Source organism: Aulonocara sp. 'chitande type north' Nkhata Bay, linkage group LG1 (genome assembly GCF_057382095.1).
Source record: "Aulonocara sp. 'chitande type north' Nkhata Bay isolate Kocher_YH1m ecotype deep benthic linkage group LG1, A_spYH_male_GT1.1, whole genome shotgun sequence".
In the NCBI taxonomy this organism is placed as follows: domain Eukaryota; kingdom Metazoa; phylum Chordata; class Actinopteri; order Cichliformes; family Cichlidae; genus Aulonocara; species Aulonocara sp. 'chitande type north' Nkhata Bay.
In genome coordinates, this window is record NC_141344.1 from 37,306,214 (window position 1) to 37,324,998 (window position 18,785).

An 18,785-nucleotide genomic window follows, 5' to 3' on the forward strand; every position below is an offset into this window, starting at 1 on the left:
TCATCCTGAAGTCTAAGCTGTGTTTTAGTCAGTCCTACAAGTCCTCATACAGGCTGAGAGACGCTGTCTCTGTGCATGTGTAGGACATTTAGTGCTCTTCATGTCTTCATTATACTTTGGACAAAAATTTTCACATGTTCACTACTATTTTTATTTTTTTTTGTATTTATCATTTTCTTCCTTCACTTACTTTTGCAGCTTACCGTAAATGGTTTCGTTATGTTAAACAACTGTGGTCCAGATTTGAGCATGAGGTGGGTGTGGCTGTCATGTTGCGTGCTCCTGTGTTTGCCCACGCTGACTGGTTCTCAGTCAAACACAATGATGTGGATGAAGCTGTAGTCGAATGCTGAGTGGTTGGAGCAGACTAGACAGTGTTCACTGGAAATAAGAGAAGGGATGCTCTCTATGAAAAGCTCTCGGTTTCTCTTCATTCTCTTCAGCTCCTGACTTCGCTCTTCTCGGTGGCTGGCTGATGACCAACAAAAGCACAAGCAAGAGCAGACCACAGAGCGGTTGTATCACATATTTTTGACACTGCCACCATCTGTTAACAGATGCTCTCTGCAGGTAGACAGGCAGCCTGCAGCTGCCCACACACTAACATCACTGAGCCATTCATTTCCCCTTCACAGAGTAGAAAAGCACTCTGAATCAGAGGACTAACTAATGAAACTCAGAGATTAACTTTTACAAACACTAACCTCATTCAAATAATAAATGTATTACAGAAAATAAACAAACACATAATTCAACTAGAAAAATTTGCATTTCCTGCGAAAATGCAGTGTGGATGCTTAAAGCTGAAGCTGTATGCAAAAAGTAGCTGAAAAAGCTGAAAAGTTGCAGAAATTGTAAAAATAAACAAACACATAATTCAATTAAAATCAGTTAAATTGTGTTCCATGTTATTTATACAGCTCCGAATCACCACAACAGTCACCTCAAGGCATTTCTTGCATTGTAAGGTAAAGCCCCCTGCTGTTGGTGTTCAGGGGAGAGAGACTCAGAGATTAATGAGAACTAATGATTAAATGCAGAGTGGTGTAAAAACACATAGCGTCATCATCATGGGAAGCCCCCAGCAGCCTGGGCCTATTTCAGCATAACTAACACCTGATCCAGCCCTAACCTTGAAAGTAGAGATGTTTCTGTCTCCTGAATCCAGACTGGAAGCTTAAGGCTCTGCATCCCCTTCTACTTAACAGTGCTCCATTCATTAGTATTTTGTTTTTTCAGTGAAATTATTTTTGTTATTGGTCCGCAAACAGGAAGTGTACTGGGGGGCAAAAAACTGCTCTTGTAGCTCTTTTTTCTCCCAGCAGAGGCCAGCAGATACGCTGGAGTGTTTGACCTGGACTGCTGACTCACTCCTGGTAACACACATCTTCCCTAAGAGTAAATTACTCTGTGAGGAGACAAATTAAAGCCAACAATGAGCAATCACTGGAGCAGGAGAAGTAAGAGCCTCCAGTCACAGTCATGTGCTTCAATTTAAAAATAAAAAGCTTTATAAAGTATTAAGGGTCCAATAAAAACCACAATTATAAAAGCTTTTAAGAGACAAACAGATGAGAACATCTGTTACTCTGGATCTTCTGTCAGGAATGCAAAACTTACAAAGATGTGTATGTGTAGGAATAAAAGTCACAAGAGAAATCTGGCTGGTACTGACTGTTTGCATTGATTCAGTTTTGGTTTTATGGAGGAGGTGGTGGGGTGGGGTGGGGGTGTCAAGTTGCAAATCCATGCATCCTCTGCAATATTAGAAAGACTGATTTTTTCAAACTATAGAAATGATGTCAGAAAACACCTTCAAATACCAAAAACATCAGCAATAAGAATCAGAAGGAAGGGAAAAAAGCAGACAGTGGACTGAAGGATCTGTGCATTCTTGGGCAGCCTGGCTGTGATTTGTTAGACATTAGATGACTTTGTTTTAATGTGAGCTGTGTGCATTCATCCCCTGTGTGTATGCCAACGTTACCTTTCATTAAAACTTGTTTGTGAAGCAAAGAGTTCTTCAATCACATTGTCTAACAGAAATGACAAAACAAATACAGGCTCTTGTAAACTCGCAGGTGTTAAGACATAAAACCTGCATGTCTGCCCACAGTGTACTCATATCTGCAGTGAAGGGCACACATTCATCCTGCAGCCTTCCCTTTAGGCGTTATCTGAAACAGGTTCACATCATTTTCACATCCATTCATGTGTCAATAGTTGTTGGTATATATGCAAACAAAAGGCAGCAGGAGAAAAGCTGGAGTGTCCAGAAGACTCATTCTGTGTCTTTATGTTGAAGCTTTCAATATATTTGTTGTATTCTGTTGTGTTTGTACTTTTCTGCAGTCTTCTTGTTGCCATCGATGGTCTGTATCTTGGTGACTTCCTTTACTAGTTGTTTTCTAACATGCTTTTTTTTTTTTATTTCCTTTCCCTCCTCTCCTTATTTTCTGTCTCAGCTCAGTTGTTCCCACCCAATCACATCCTGTGTAGATCTAGTTTTGTTTTCATTGGATGTTGGGTTTTCCACCTGTTTGACCGCTTGCATTTATTCCCAATGTTCCACCTAAACTTCATAATTTTACATAAAAAAATCTGTTATTGACATTTAATAATTCTGTTATCCATCCATCCATCTATCAGGTACGCCCACGTGTAATCACATCAGTTAACCTGACATGAAGTGTGAAAGTAAGCTTACAAGAAAGACACAAACAAAAACCTCCTTTTCTGATTTCTTAGTTTTTTGTATATTTGTCACCCTTATGTGTTTCAAATCATCAAATACATTTTTCAATACAAAAAGCAGTTTTTAAATGATGGTTTCATTTATCCAGGGAAACAGGCATCTAAACCCACAGGGGCCTGTATGTTAAAAAGCAACTGCCTCCTAAATTTAATACCTGGTTGTGGCAACAACTTGGCAGTTTTCACATTGCTATGGAGGAACTTTGGACTGCTCTTCTTCGCAGAATTGTTTTAATTCAGCCATATTTGAGGGTTTTCCAGCAGACCTCAAAAACGTATTCACCAGCCTGGTTCTGCCAGAAGTCTCTTCCTGTTTTAAGAAAGTTTTTCCTCCCCACAGTTGCCAAGAGTTTACTCTTAGTGGACAATATAATCATTTTCTGTAAACATAAAAGTTGAACTGACAACAGTGGAGTTCATATATATGATATTATAGAGGAATTGTAAAGACCCACACTATAGACAAAAATGTCTTGATGCATGCTCAATCAGGTAATCCCAAAAAGTTGATTCTGTTCATCTGGACGTTGTCACTGGGAGAAACATTTCATCACTTACTTTACGTGAAAAGGGAAAGACCATCTTTGAATGGAGGAGGGGGCCTAAGGGTGCATCTGTCACCATCTGACGATTGCAGCCATTCCCCAACTCTCTGTGGATGGGACTCATGGCCATTGATCACCAAGCACTGATCAATGGCCATGACAATTTGCATATTAATGATGAAGAAACTGATGTTCTTCCAGCCCACTGTTCCCTCAGTGGTGCTGGTTTCAGTCATGTGCAAATTTCCTATTTATAAGATTGGAAAATGCAGTCAGCTGACACTGACGAAGTCACCTGGATGATGACGAAACGTTTCTCCCACTGAAAACGTCCTGATGAACAGAATCAACCTTTGGGTATTGATGAAAATCTCACTTTACTGCAATTTATTGCATCTCTTCAATGATTTGTTAACAAGTTGTAGAATAGGAGCAAATGCACGCCTCAGCAATGCTAATACTTTTCTGCAGATTTGTTGTCATGTATAAGGACAACTTGCAACTTTAGTACTGCTTCATCATTCAAATGAAGCCTAAAATAACAGTTTTCTGTGGTGACTGTGAGCCTTTGTTGTCATTGTTATTCTGTGCACAGATGAAGCATTGTTCTATTCACAATCTGAACACAGACACGTCAGTTCAGTAATCAGAGGCACACTGCCTGGTGCTCACAGTCACACAGATATAAATAGACGCTTTGTTTGCCACAAACTTTTTAGTCCCAGACACCTTTGTCTAAAAAGTTAATACAAAAACACTATGAGGGCTATTGTAAGTGCCATTGATTGGACTCAATACACACCAAAATCTTTGGTTTGAAAACAATTATTTTGTTTAATCAAACATCAACAGTTTTATGAATATTTTCACACATTTGAAGATGATAAATCTCTCTTTTCAAGAACTCTGTGGAAAAGCAACTGACACTTTGATACTGTAAAATCTTTTTTTAAGCTTCAGCTGCCTCATATAGGAAATATGATCAACATCAATTCTCATATCCCTCTCTTCTTTCTGTCCAATGGCATGCTGCAACATCAAATAGCAACATCACCTGGAATCCAATCAAGTGTTTAGCTTCTTCTGAGCCACGCCCGTCACTCCTCCCACCCCATCTTGCACTGTCATGGTGCTCGCTCTGGATGCAGTTGTCATGGAGATGGAAAAGGGCTCAGCGTCCATTAGTGGCACTGTTACCATGGAAATCTCTATCTCAGCCCCTGCCTCTGTGGAGCAAACAGAACCAGACGAGTCTGTTCAGCACCGCGGACAGCATCACCCTGGAGCTGCGTTCCAGCATAGAAACTATCGCATATTGATCGTGATTGGAGAGATTTCCTGCAGCCATCATCTCGAAGCTGCCAGGAGACAGATCACACAGGGTAAGGCAAACTCAAGTGGTCGGTGACAGCGGAGCGGGGCGATGAAACGGCTTGGTGTTTACATAGTATCTGTTCCCACTTAGTTTCTTTAATGAACTCATAAAAACAAGAAGTCCGATATTTATTGGTTAAAAATCCAGACGCAGTCCCGGAAAGAGCTTCAAATTTTAATTAGCTGCATAAGAGTGCATTAACTTTTAATAATTCCCCTCAATCTAAAAGCACTGCAGTGCAAACTTAGGTAAAACTTCCATAACTACAAATCCAGTTATTGCTAAAATATTCTTTGTAACAAATGCACAGAATGGCACCTTTCACTTTTTTATTAATCCAGCTATTTTATTATTGAAGAGTGCACATAAGCAGCATGTTAATGTTGTAGTTTTCAAATGTTAATGCAGCAATAAATAAAATGTACCAAATACAATATTAGAGGGAAATGTGTGCAGTAATTAATTTTACTTATTCTTTCATTAATACTGCTACTTCTTCTTCTCCTCATAAGAACAATGAATAGCTTTGTTTGTTTGTTTTTAATTGTTTGTTTATGGCAGTTTTGGTCTTCCATAAATTTAGAAAAACAAACAAACAAGCAAAACTTTTCTCACTGTCAGAGAAATGTAGTAAATTGTTGTGAGGGCATACTGAACTCTTGATTCTGAGCATTATTGCTGCTGTGTGTTCCAAAAACAGGTTTACGCTCCTGGAGCGTTGAGCTGGCTGTTTTTGACCTGGATAAAGAGCTGCAGCTGTTTGAAGCCAGGCACACTGCACAGTTTTCCTCGCAGGTCAAAGGTCAGTGTGTTCATTGTTATCTTCAATAAAGTTGACAGCAAGAGGGATTTTTTGGATTTTAAAGGTGAAAGTGTGACACGGACAGAGTGTGGCATGCTTTCACCAGCACGTACCGAGTCTATACTTGCTGCTGTTTGGGATGTGCCGGGCTTCAGGTGAACTTTGCATGGACTTTCTGAACAGTGTAATCGCAATAAGAGCTTCACTCGCCTGTACCTGTCATGCAAAGAGATACTGGGATGTCAGCTAGAGCAGGTCATCTGCTATTTGGAAGGTTGGTGGTTCAGTCCCTGGCTGCTCGAGTGTCCTCGGGCAAGATGCTGAACCTCGGGTTTCTCCGATGTGCTCAATGGAGTGTGAATGTTAGGTATAAGGGACCAACATGAGTGTGTGAGTCATGGGTGAAAACTGAGCGTTCGTGTAGAAAAACACTATAATAAGAACCAGTCTGTTTACAGTAAACAAGCAGTCCATCATTTTCCCCTTTACTATATCTCTAAAGTATGTGCAACTATATTTCTATACATAAAGGATATCAGCCAACATATTTAAAACCAAAACATTGTAAAAATGAGTTTTGTCTCCAGCTGAGCTCTAAGAGAGTTCATCGGGTTATCAGTTTGCATGCTTCTGTTGACTGGAACCCTGAGACCTGTCTCAGTGATACAAAACCATTAAAGCCCGTTTTTGCTGGGTGCTTATGATGAATGACTCACAGACTTTGGTTCTTTTGAATGATCTCTGTGTCGAATTAGCAGAGAAGAACCTGGCTGTTCGTGTGTTATCAGACAAAAGTGAGAACAGGACTCTGCAGACACCAAAATAATTTTTTTCTAAATAACAATGTCGTCAACCATGATATCATCTGCTCTTTTGGCCCATGAATAAACCCATATTGCACAAGGGTAAACTGCATTGAATTCAAGTTGACAGATTAAGATGTATAGATGACGTGTTCGTGAAATGAAATCTGTGGAACCTTGAAGTCTTTCCAGCTCCGCATCTTTTATGGCTACATTATAAACTCTACATAAAAACATAAGTTTGTGATGCAATGCTAAGAGCATGCTCTCATCTCTTTGATTTCTTTACTGATCCATTGGGATATATCCTAGGAGCTGATGACAACATAGCTCTTATTGATGATGGTCTCACGTGCAGACTGCATGTCACACTTGGCTGAATCCGAGAGGTTTTACCCCCTGCTGGGGTGATCGAAGATCAGGACGTGCCATAGGTGATGAATGTGACTCTTGCTAGGATTCGCTGCTTTGCATTCACAAAGAAATGTATCCTACCCACACTCAGCTTTCACTCAAGCCTAGCAGGGTCAGATGAGCTGTTTGGAGGAGAAGGTGTGTTGGCTAAATAAATGGAACTCAGTGTTCAGCGTGGATTTTAAACATGGATCCTCCCACACAGTGTATTGGATGGTAGTCTTATGTGAAGAGTGGAAATATGTACATTTACTACTACAGCACGCATACACAAATTTGGCTGAATTTTAGTCATATGGCCCGAGCTCTATGACACATTTCACTGGTAAATGGACATGTCTTCCAAATGCTGTGCCTCCCAGCAGGCTGCAGGTTACTTAATGCTTTTCTCTACTAACCCAGGTCTGCATGACTTCACATTATTTCACTGTGTCACTGTTATAAGTCACGCAAGATGCATAAATTCCCAACCAGGATTTTTCTGTGTTGGAAGGTTGGAACACACACCAACAGGAAGGAAGAGTGTGGCTGAGATACTTTTTCAGATTTACAACCTTTCTTTGATTTCCTTCTTCTAAACCTGTTCTCCTCTCTGTTAGTCGACACACTGCTTTGTCTCATTGCTTGTTTTTATGTATTTTCTTGTACGGACATATTTTACTGAAGTCTAGAAAGATCGCAGCAAGAGCTGCAGCGGAGCTTCATCTGCCATCCAGCCTGAGGAGGAGAATTTTTCTCTTGCTGGCAAGGAGCGATAACCTTGCCACTCCTGGGAGCAGTCTTATTTCAGCTATATTAAATTATTAAATCTGTATCTACTAAAGTGCCATATTTTCTACACATGTTTGAGCTTTATTTCTGTTAGTTTAGCCTCAAAAGTCAACAATTAGAACTAGACTGCCATGTCACTTTCACTCATGCCTCCCATAGGAGGAATCTGAACGTGTTTGATGATGCCGTCACTTGTCATGCATCAACAACCAACATGTCAGTTAACCTCAAGCAGATAAAAGAGCTCAGCTCAGTTTAGTTGTCAGCCTGACCTAAAATTTAAGACATTCAAGGTTCTGACTTTGATGATCTTTTGATTATCCTCTTGTGCCACAGTGAGAAGCAGATTCTGGTTCATTTCCAGAGTATTTTCTGTAGAGCTGTCAAAATGTAGCAGAACAAATCACATCCCCACCCCATCAGCTGCAAAGCCAACACATAAAAATGGAGAAAAGCGTAAACTGTAGACCTGCTAAACATTAGCATCAGAATCATGACCATGTTAGCATGCTAATATTAGCATCTAGCCAAAAGCAATATGTGTATTTTACTTGTTACCTGGTATAAAGTACAAAGTATGTGCTACCTCTTCAAATATGACCGTAGGAGGAAACTATTCATATCCTTTTACACAGGCAAAGTGAACAATAAGGACAACATCAGCACTCACACGCAGTCAGAGGGCACACTAGCATAACACAGAGAGCTAAACAGCTGATAAAGAGGAAGTGTAACAAAGAAGTAAAGACGCACTACTAGACGCATCTTTTATGTCCCTACGTACACACACACACACACACACACACACACACACACACACACACACAGGATTGTGTTTCAGTATTTGCTGAATTTGTCTACAGCCTGTAAAATAATATGTGTCTGTCAGATGTTGCCCATAAGGTAACTGAATATGGTCTAAGAGCTTATCCATGCATTCAGTCCTTCAGAAAACTGCATTAAAGCACATTACAGAATCCACTCGCTTCCACTTTCAATTATTGTATCACAGGTGGTGTTCTGATAATTCCACTTCTGCTTGTGTGTTCTGTGGTTAATTCAACCTAAGGGTAGGCTTACCCTCTGTGCCCGATGCTCAGTGTCTCAGTGGAAGCAGGAAATTACGGGAACATGCTTCAGTTTAAGAGATGTCGGTTGTCTTGTGTTTTCTCAAGAACACAGAGAGATTTTTAAATCCAGAGTTTTTTGTTATTGGGCCAATGTGAGGAAAACAAAATGAGTAAAAAGACCTTTATGTGCGCTAGAGAGACATTTAGCCTGTATAGCAGCATTCACTGAACCGCTGACAGCAGTAGCACAGCCTTCAAACAGCCTAACATATTAAGACACAGTCCTTGGTATTATGTAGTTTTGATATTTATCAGTAAATCCAAATAGATTTTTATATAATTTCAGTTATAATACAAAGGCTGTCGAGCCGACTGGAAACCTTTACAAATTTGACCTGGAATGGATTTGGCATTGACCGATATCCAGAGAAACACTCACGTGTGGGCATTATTAGAAGCAGCCTGTACGCTTACCTGCATATCTTAGCACCCAGATTCAAATTCACAAGCCAGGGACATGAAATAACCCCTCAGGTTGGGATTGTCTTAAATTATAATATATAGCTTCTCTTAATGAGGTTACTTTGATGGATTGGGAATTGATTTGTTGATACACACGTTACGCTCTAATGAGTATTTATAGCTGTGCGCTAATGTATGTTTTTTATTTATTTTTTATGTTTTCAAATTTGACATTTAAGGCAAGGTGCTTTTTTGATTTCTTCAGCTACACTGGGTACACTGACATCAGCGGTTTACTTCAAAATAAGTCAGCCCAGGCACTAATCAAGCTTTGCATCGAGAGGAGGGAGAAGGTACTGAAACTTTGTTGCAGATACTGTCTGGTTATAGTGGCCATTAAACAGATGCGTGTTGTTCCTTTTCCCTTCGAGCTCTGAGAGGAAATGTGTTGTTTTATGTTTTTGTTTCTTCATCTTGCCAAACCTCTGGGAAAGCTCAGCTCACAGTTCAGCTGCTTGAGGATGAACTGTGCTGCTTGCTGGTATGCAAAGGTCACATTGGGAAATCGATCAGACCCAAGAAAAAGAAAAAACAAGAAAAAGTGTGTGTTTTCAAAAGGTCGAGGCTAGAAATCGAAGGTCTGTCTTTCCGAGCTGTCCTCCAGTGGCTTTTCCCCAAATTCCCTGATTGTGTCTCTGATTTGTATTTACCTTTCAGGAAAATCGCTCACACCACCCACAAGGTGTTTGCAGGATTGGCTTTCCAACCCGTCATACTCCAGCTCCTCCTCATCTGTGCCTTGAATACTAATGTGCAGCTGGTGGAGGAGGAGTGCACAGTCATCATGGCTGAAAGGCTCACACACTGAAAACACAAAGGAAAATCTATAAGAGAAAGAGGCTGGACTTCTCTGATTGGTTTATATGAATGTTTTGAGAGATATTTTCAGATGTTCATGTCTATTATTTCTTGGATTCATATTTAGTCATACAGCAGCATGGCTTTATGGCATCATTAACCTGTTGTCTGCAGCTTTGTCCATCCATCCATTTTCTTAAGCACTTATCCAGTTCAGGGGGGAAGCCTGTACCAGCTGTCACAGGCCGAGAGGACCTGGACAGGTTCTCAGTCTTTTGCATAGCTAACACAGAGAGGCAGACAACCATGCTCACATTCACTCTTACAGCCTAAATGTCTCATCAATCAGTTTTTTGATGGATCACCAGAAACTTCATACAAGATGAGGCCTATGATTCTCCGACATCTTTGCCACTGTGTTGACATTTGCCTGAAACCAGCATTTTTTCTAATATTGGTGCTCCTTCTTCCTGATGTTGCTGTCATTGGGAACCACTACATCGATCACTACGGCCGTCTTCTTCTGCTTGTCTACCACCACTATGTCTGGTTGGTTAGCCATCACCATTTTGTCCGTCTGTATCTGGAAGTCCCACAGGATCTTAGCTTGCTCATTCTCCACCACCCTCGGGGACGTCTCCCATGTTGACCTCGGCACTTCCAGGCACAGATGTTTCTGTAACCATCAGAGTGGCAGACAGAAAGGATCCACGAAAGGGTCTCCAGTATGAAGAGTTGGACAGCACCAGGCCCCGACATGGTTCACGCCTACTGGCTGAAGAACACAAGCGTCTGGCAGTAACAATAAACTGCAAATGCTAGTAGATAAGAGATACCCAGAGTGAAGGGACTGATATAGTAATATAAGCAATGACAGAACTGACAGCCCCAAGAAGGGACCGGTCCCCTCCAACTACCGGCCAATAACCTACCTCAGTTCCACATGAACGCTCCTGTCAGGCATCATAGCGGCTAAGATGAACAGGTACATGGGTCAGTACATGAATGGGGCACAGAAAGGGATGGGCAATAATACCAGAGGCGCAAAACACCAGTTACTGGCAGACCGAGCAGTCAGCTGAGACTGCAAGACTCGGCTGACCAACCTGTGCTCTGCCTGGATTGACTACAAGAAGGCCTATGACTCAATGCCCCACACCTGGATCTTGGAATGTCTAGAACTATATAAGATCAACAGGACCCTGAGAGCCTTCATCAGGAACTCAATGGGGATGTGGCGGACAACACTGGAGGCCAACTTCAAGCCCATAGTACAAGTCACTATCAAGTACAGGATCTACCAAAGAGATGCTCTGTCCCCACTGCTGTTCTGCATAGGCCTGAACCCCCTCAGTGAGATCATTAACAAGACTGGCTACGGACACCGACTATGGAATGGAGCAGTTGTCAGCCACCTCCTGTACATGGATGACATCAAGCTGTATGCCAAGAGTGAACGAGACATAGATTCACTGATCCACACTACCAGGCTATAGCTGTATACAGCAATGACATTGGAATGTCGTTCGGGCTGGAGAAGTGTAGTCGGATGGTAACAAAGAGAGGGAAGGTAGTCAGAACTGAGGGGATCGAACTACCGGAAGGCAACGTTGCAGACAACATTCATTGGAAAACCATGAAGAGGCCGCTGGGAAAGCTGCAACCACCAAGTACCTGCAGAGGGTCAGGCAAGTCCTGAGGAGTCAGCTGAATGGGAAGAATACACCTACACTGGTGATCAGATTCCCCACTGGGATAATTGGCTGGAACAAATGAGGAGATCGAAGCCACTGACATCAACATGGAAGCTCCTGACCATGCATGGAGGGTCTCACCCCACATCCAGCACCACAAGACTGTACGCTGAGCAAAACAAGGAGGCCGAGGAGAATTTCACCACTGATTTATCAGTGATGTCCGATAAATGGATGACTGGAATATATAGCTTATAATTTTAACAATGTATTCTATAAAATGGAACTATATATGCCAGATGTGGTGTGATGCTTCATCAGAGCTCTGCAAAACGTTACAGTACTCGTACTTTACCAAACGTTTGGTGGCTAGGTGTGCAGTTCATGCTTTAAATGCATTCACTCTTTAGATTAAGAAATATAAGAGATCAGAGTTTGAAGAGGCACCATGGTGTTTTAAAATGAGGGAATTTACATCAGTAGTGTGATCTGTAGTCTTAGCAGAGAGCAGTAATATAAGCAGCGACAGGACTGACAGCCATTATTGTCTCAGTGTGATAACACCTGGACCGATGTGTTTACAGACATCATTTAATTGTGATTTTAGAGGCTGTAGGTTGCAGCCGTTGCTCTAACACTGTGTAAATGTAACAGCTGTTATTCCAGTGTAACATCCCTCTGTAAACTATTAACAGTGAGAACTACTACAAACTATCTAATGTATGAAATGGCTGTTACTTAAACCATTATATCATCTAATAGTGTCTAAATAACATCAAATTGAATTTAAACATACTGACAGAGTTAATTAACACTAGTCTTTACAAAAGAGCATTACCTAAAAATCGACACCTTCTTTTATTCTGAAGCTCAACAAAGATGCAGATTCCCAGTTGTCTCTGCAGTATTGACACACTGCTGAGGCTCTTCCATCATGATGTAATGGATATGACGCAGGTAATCAGAACATCCATCAGTGTGTATGCATTAGTGTCTCATTCCCCAGCGTCTGCCCTGCTCAGTGGTGATTACTGATTGACCCGTGAGGCACACGGACAGTGAACGATCGCATTTCATCTCAAGAGAGGAGGAAGATGATGAAGGAAGTGCCAGTAATGGTGTCCATGAATGCAGCTGTCGCCCACATGGTGCAATTAATAAAGACTGGGTGAAGCTGTGCTTCTGACTGATGGCGGTGACTCTCAGGGGAAATGCAGTAACATTTAGTGAACGTAATCTCTGGGTCTATACACACAAACATCAACACACACACTGTGTATCAGAGGTTTTACAACCATGAATCCATACTTATGCCAGTACGTTCCATAAATCCATGATCCAAACATCACTGGGCAGTAATTCACATTTATGGCAAAGATGATCGCACCAGTGCAGCTTTCACAAATAATCAAATTCCAACCAAAGACAAGAAGTTACAAATTACAACCAAATTTCCCCTTGTGGGACAATTAAAGGATTATTCTATTCTATTCTATTCTATTCTATTCTATTAAGTAATAATGAATTAGATTAATTACTCTTTCAGTCAGCTGAATTCCATCAGTTTATCCCAAATACAATGTAAACATTTTTAACGTCTTAGTTAATAAAGCCTGTGTTACAGTAACTCCGCTAAACACTGAGACATAAACAGAAACTTATTTTTTTCCATTTTTCTTTCTTTCACCTAAGGGTCACCTGTACCGTATTTGGGCAAAGACCACCACAAACCAAATCCACTTGTTATTATTTTTGATATTTTTGGTTGCCAATAGATGTGTTGAAAGCACTGCCCCTGAGTCTAAAGACTGGTGTTGGATGGAGCGCTGAGTGACCAGGGTGAGGCGGAGATGGGGATGAAGTGCGATACATGACTGATGGTTTGAAAGGTAGAATGACCACCGTGCACTGAGATTTAAAGCTCGCAGAGTGGAGGCTGATTGGTTCAGAGATGGCTGAGTCTGACAGCATGGGAAAGTGGAAGTGATGTAAAGAACAGACAAGCACTCCAACACTCAGGAAAGCAGGCAGATGACAGAAACAAGTATTCGATCACCTTGAATCACCTGATTTAATACTTGGTGGGGTACGAGTTAGTGGCCACATCTGTGACACATCTCAAACATCAAACACACAGGGATTGTCCTGTTTGCAGATTTTGTTTAAACCCTTAAGGGTTCTAAGTAATCACTTGGATGCACAAAGCTTAAGCTGTCTTTTGAGCTGCTGTGTGGGATTAGAGTCCAAACAGTGGCTGGGCTGCTTCTTTGTTGCCTTGGCCGTATGATTTGGGTTATTGTCCCACTGGAAGACCCACCCACAACGCATTTTCAATGCGTGAAGCGAGGTTCTCATCACAGGTTTTTCTAACCTTCCTTCCTAAAATGAAAGGCAGTTGCTCTGTAACCTTGGCAGAACAACATCTTCAAAGCGTAGGGATGGTGTTCTTGGATTTAAAACTCGAGTGGCATCTAACCGCATCTCCCAAGCCTCATTGGACTCGCTCAGGTGGTCATTGGCAAACTTGGTCACATGGTCATTCCTGAGCAGCGGTGCTCTGTGGACACTGCAGGATTTCAAACTATGATGACATAATGTGTTTCTTGGTGACTGTGCTCCCAGCTGCTTCGAGACCAGTAACAAACCTAATATTGAAATAACAGACTGCTTATTACTTTGTAAGTGGTTGAAATTAAATTCAGCAGTCCAAATACTTATTTGCTCATGATGGAGAAACCATCTGTATCCCAGAGAGAGAGAGTCTGCTTCCAATGCCCCTGAAACCATTTAAGATTTTTATGATCCAAACTGATAAAAACCGGGATACACATAGACTCACTAGACCTCCACAAACTCCTGCTAGAGTATTGCCATCATGTTTATGTGCTGTTCATCAGAGAGTTCACAATCTAATCCAAATCCATGAAATGTAGATCTGGAAAATGAGGTCTCAACAGACGACTGGAAGCCTGTGCCGCAGCTCGTTGTAGAAGAACACCTGGGGACTTGTTGTAAACTGTGCAGTTTTTAGTTTTATTTCGTGTTTGCCTTTAAATATGAGAAATATAGATAGTTGTTGGCTTTCCTTTTGTTCCGGTGGTTAAACCTTTGTTTGTTTTGGTGCAGATTAATGTACAGATGAATATGTTAAGGAATGAAGAGGAAAAAGTTGCAAAGGTAATTCGAAAATTCGCTACTTTTATGATACATTTTGTTGCCATGTTGACAAGCTGTATGTATTCTTTTCAACTTTTGGCAAACAGGTGACTCGAATCTGCTCTCTGATTGGTTTCTTTATAAAAGTGGGACAATATCAAAAGGCTCCCAGCAAAACAATGAATGTCCACACACCCACCGGTATGTGCCAGACTCTTGTTCCTGCGCAGAAAGCATGTGGAAGAAGCGAGCAGGCAGTTTTATCTCTAACTCACTAACAGTGCTGATAATATGGTGCAGTTACAGGCCTTCTCAGCTGGTAATGCAGACCTGCATGAAGGAGATTTCTCACTTAATAAAAGCTTAACACGACTCAGAAAAACTCCCTGGAAGCTAAAACGTGTTCATGTGGGAATTTATAAAGCGTGAGACTCTTTGCACTGGCCTGTGAATGAACTCAGCGTCCATGTCAAACGTGCCACCCTGCTGTACACAAACCCACACTCGGGGTCTGAGTGGGTGTTTACAGACTGTGACGGACAAAACAGCAGGTTGAAGCTGACAGGCACAGATGAGTGATGCTGCTGCACACACACACACACACACACACACACACACACACACACACACACACACACACACACACACACACACACACACACACACAGTAATGCTGTTTTAATAACCAGCTTTTTTTCTCTTCTATAATCTTTAAAACGTTTGATTGTGATAACGATGCTGGACCAACAGCAGGGCTTCTCTCTGCACAAACACTCATCTGTTTCTGTCTGAGGAGGCCCGAATACGCAACAAATCACAGACGGACGTGCTTTGAAAAGCAATGCGTGTAGACTCCACCAATGAGCAGGAAGCTGATTCTGTGATGTTTAAACTGCATCACTGTGAGTTTAACATTTTTATGACACAACCTAAAAATCTCTCTGCACGATAGACAGGGTTGAGTGCAAGCAGATTAATAATTCAGCCGCCGTCATTGATCTGTTCCTCTGCTTCTCTGAAGCAGCACAGAGGGTCTCCTGGTCCCTGTCGACAGCACACACCCACATACTGACACACAAGCTTGGAGGATGTCAGTTAAGCTGTTTTTCCTTAAAAGCTTTTGCAAACAGCTTTATGTATTAGGAATATTAGAAATTAGCCGACTATGAAGCTTTGTCTTTAACTAAATGACGGCTGATGGGAGCTGCACGATGAAAGAAGAGAGTCTATTGATCTGGTGATGTTGTCGGGTTGGAGGGTGAATATACTCTGGGCTACAAGTTAATAAGGTACAAACACTCCATGTAGTGTACTGGAATCCGGTCCAGTCGCCCTGCTGTGTGCAGTCAGACTTTCAGAAGCTTTTAATGTTGCTTGTTTTGTGGAAAATCTTTTCTTTTATATGCAGCAGGGATACAGAGAAGGGCACTTAGAGAGTGCAGTTCTGGACCATGGCCAGTGCCCTGGCTCATCATTTTAACCAAAGATATCTGGAACAGAACCAAAGTTTAATGGCTTCCTCCTTTCCTCGTGTTCCACCTCTCCTCCAGGTTTCATGGATTTCAGCGTCATAGTTTTTGTGTAATTCTGCTGTCAGACAGGAGCACAGTCAGCACAGGCAATAATAAATCTGTCGAGCCTTCATATTCTTAGTATTGGAATAATATTACTGTGGTCCTAATTTTTTATGTCAAGAGTGAATAATAATATTTAATCTAGAAGATTTCTAAAAAGATAACAAAGCACCTCTGTACTTCAGTGTAGCACATTTTACCATGTGAAGACGTCTGAGAGACTTTCAAATCAAATCAAATCAAAATGTATTTATATACCACATTTTTTAAAAAACAGTGTCATTCAAAGTGCTTCACAAATTAGGAAATAAATAAAATAAGATAAATTTACCAAACAGCAACACAAGACAAGACAAACTTAGAAGCCAACCAAATGATAGTCAAACTAACTTAAGTCGGAGTAAAAAGAGTCTTTAAATGAGATTTAAAAGCCTGAATCGACTCAGAAGAGCGAATGGCAGTAGAGAGATTGTTCCACAGTTCAGGAGCTGCAATAGCAAAGGCACGATCACCTCTGGTTTTCAGCCTAGACTTAGGTTGCATTAAGAGCATCTGGTTCGAAGATCTTAGTGCTTTTTTAGGATTATACAAATGGAGAAGTTCTGTTAAATAGCTAGGCGCCATATTGTTTACGATTTTATAAGTGAGTAAAAGAATTTTAAAATCAATGCGAAATTTGACAGGAAGCCAGTGTAAGTTAGCTAAAACCGGAGTCATATGATCATGCATTCTGGCAGCTGATAAAAGGCGTGCAGCAGCGTTCTGTACTAATTGCAAACGGTAGAGAGAGAAGTGAGGGAGGCCTAAATAAAGGGAGTTACAATAGTCCAGTCTAGTGGTAATGAATTCATGAATAAGCTTTTCAAGGTCCTTGGGGAAAAGAAAAGGTTTAGCTTTAGAAATCTGACATAGCTGATAGAAGCTGGATTTAACCACAGTAGATACTCGTTTCTCTAATTTGAAGGCGCTATCCAAGAGTACCCCAAGGTCTCTTACAATGTGGGAGAGGTAGCTAGCAAGGGGGCCAAGGGTATCGATTAGTTGGTTCAGAGGGATATGGCTGTCAAAGACAATAACTTCAGTTTTACTGTCATTCAAAGTAAGACAGTTTTGAGATAGCCAGGTTCTGACATCATGAAGACAATTAAACAACGTATGCAATGGATCTGCGACATTCAAACTCAAAGGAAAATAAATTTGAGTGTCAGGTTCAGGTAGAAATACTGGGTTCTGTGGTGTGTTCCTCAAGCTTCTCTTGAATGGTTTTGGGGTTGGGGGCGATCTGCGTTATTCTGCTCAGGAGACCAGCACATGGGTGTGCTTGGACTGCAACAGTGTATACTGTAACTGGATGGTGACCCAACGTTTCACAGCAGATTTGATTAAAACTGCAATTTTCAGTTGTTAACCACACACGTAGGTTGTTTATTTACATTTTATTGAATTGTTTTTCTATTGATATGCTAGAACAACATTACAGGTAGTAAAATTTTGGATGATTAATCAGAATCAAGGAAGAAAAAACATGAAACAAAGCATGGTTCTGTTTGGTATTTAACACTATCAGCATGCTTCTCTGTTCTCCAGGACGCTCTAAAAATAATTTATTATGTAAAAGCTCAGCACAGCACATTTAAAGAAAGCCTTGTCCTTGTTTATGTCATGATCCTGGGCCATGTTGGCCCAGCATTCTTAGTTTTCATGTGTTTTTGTATTTTGTTCTTTATTTAGGCCATGGTTCCTGGGTTGCTCTGTTAAGTTGTTCCTTATTTGATTTCCCCCTTGTGACTTTTACCCCCTGTGTGCCCCTCTGTGCCTGTGAGCCCTCGTCTCCCCTCCTTGTGTTTTATTCCATGTTTCCTGTGCTCTCCTGTCTCTCTCTCTCCTCCTGTCTGCACCTCTGTGTACTTCCTGTTTTACTTTGACAGTCTCCCGTCAATGTTGTGTTACTCCTGCCGTGTCTCGTTATGATTATCTGTGTCAGCTGTGTTCCCCGTGTGCTCCCACTTCCCTCGTTAACCCTCTGTGTATTTATGTGCATGTCTCCCTCAGTTCGGTGTTGCGTCGTCAATGTCTCCTCTCCGAACCTGTGTGCTTTTCTGTGTTCACTCGGTCCTCAGTTAGCATTCCCAGTTTAGTTCTGTTTCTTTGTGAAGCCTGCAATAAAGCAGTGATTTTGAGTTCAGCTTTTTGTCTCTGTGAGTTTTGCGTTTGGGTCCTCGTCTGCCTCCACGCAGCCAGTTCATGACAGTTTTATTTTTATTCTTAGATCCCACTAGAGTAGCTTTGCATGTTTCACAATTCAAAATAATCCTTACCTTGTACCTCTCCTTATTACCTTCACTTGTATATGTGCCGATGTCGCTATCTGAAACTTGGCTGTCTTTCCTGTGGGCGTGCACCACTACAGCAGCATATATCTGACAGAGAAATCATGAACAGCGTAACAGGTTTACTTTAAAGGAAAATTAATTGAAAATGAAGTGAATTTGACATGTTTCGTCTTG

General features: G+C 41.3%; 1 protein-coding gene across 1 annotated transcript in view; it reads left to right on the forward strand.

Annotated features, from left to right (window-relative positions):
* The first annotated feature begins 4,390 nt into the window (after nucleotides 1-4,390).
* The window catches only part of map1aa (microtubule-associated protein 1Aa), a 59,265-nt gene continuing 44,870 nt past the window's right edge, over nucleotides 4,391-18,785 (forward strand). The window contains exons 1-2 of the mRNA XM_086294853.1: nucleotides 4,391-4,681; nucleotides 5,375-5,476. Coding sequence (XP_086150979.1) covers nucleotides 4,426-4,681; nucleotides 5,375-5,476 — 358 coding nt within the window. The 5' untranslated portion in view covers nucleotides 4,391-4,425. The remainder of the gene's footprint in view (nucleotides 4,682-5,374; nucleotides 5,477-18,785) is intronic.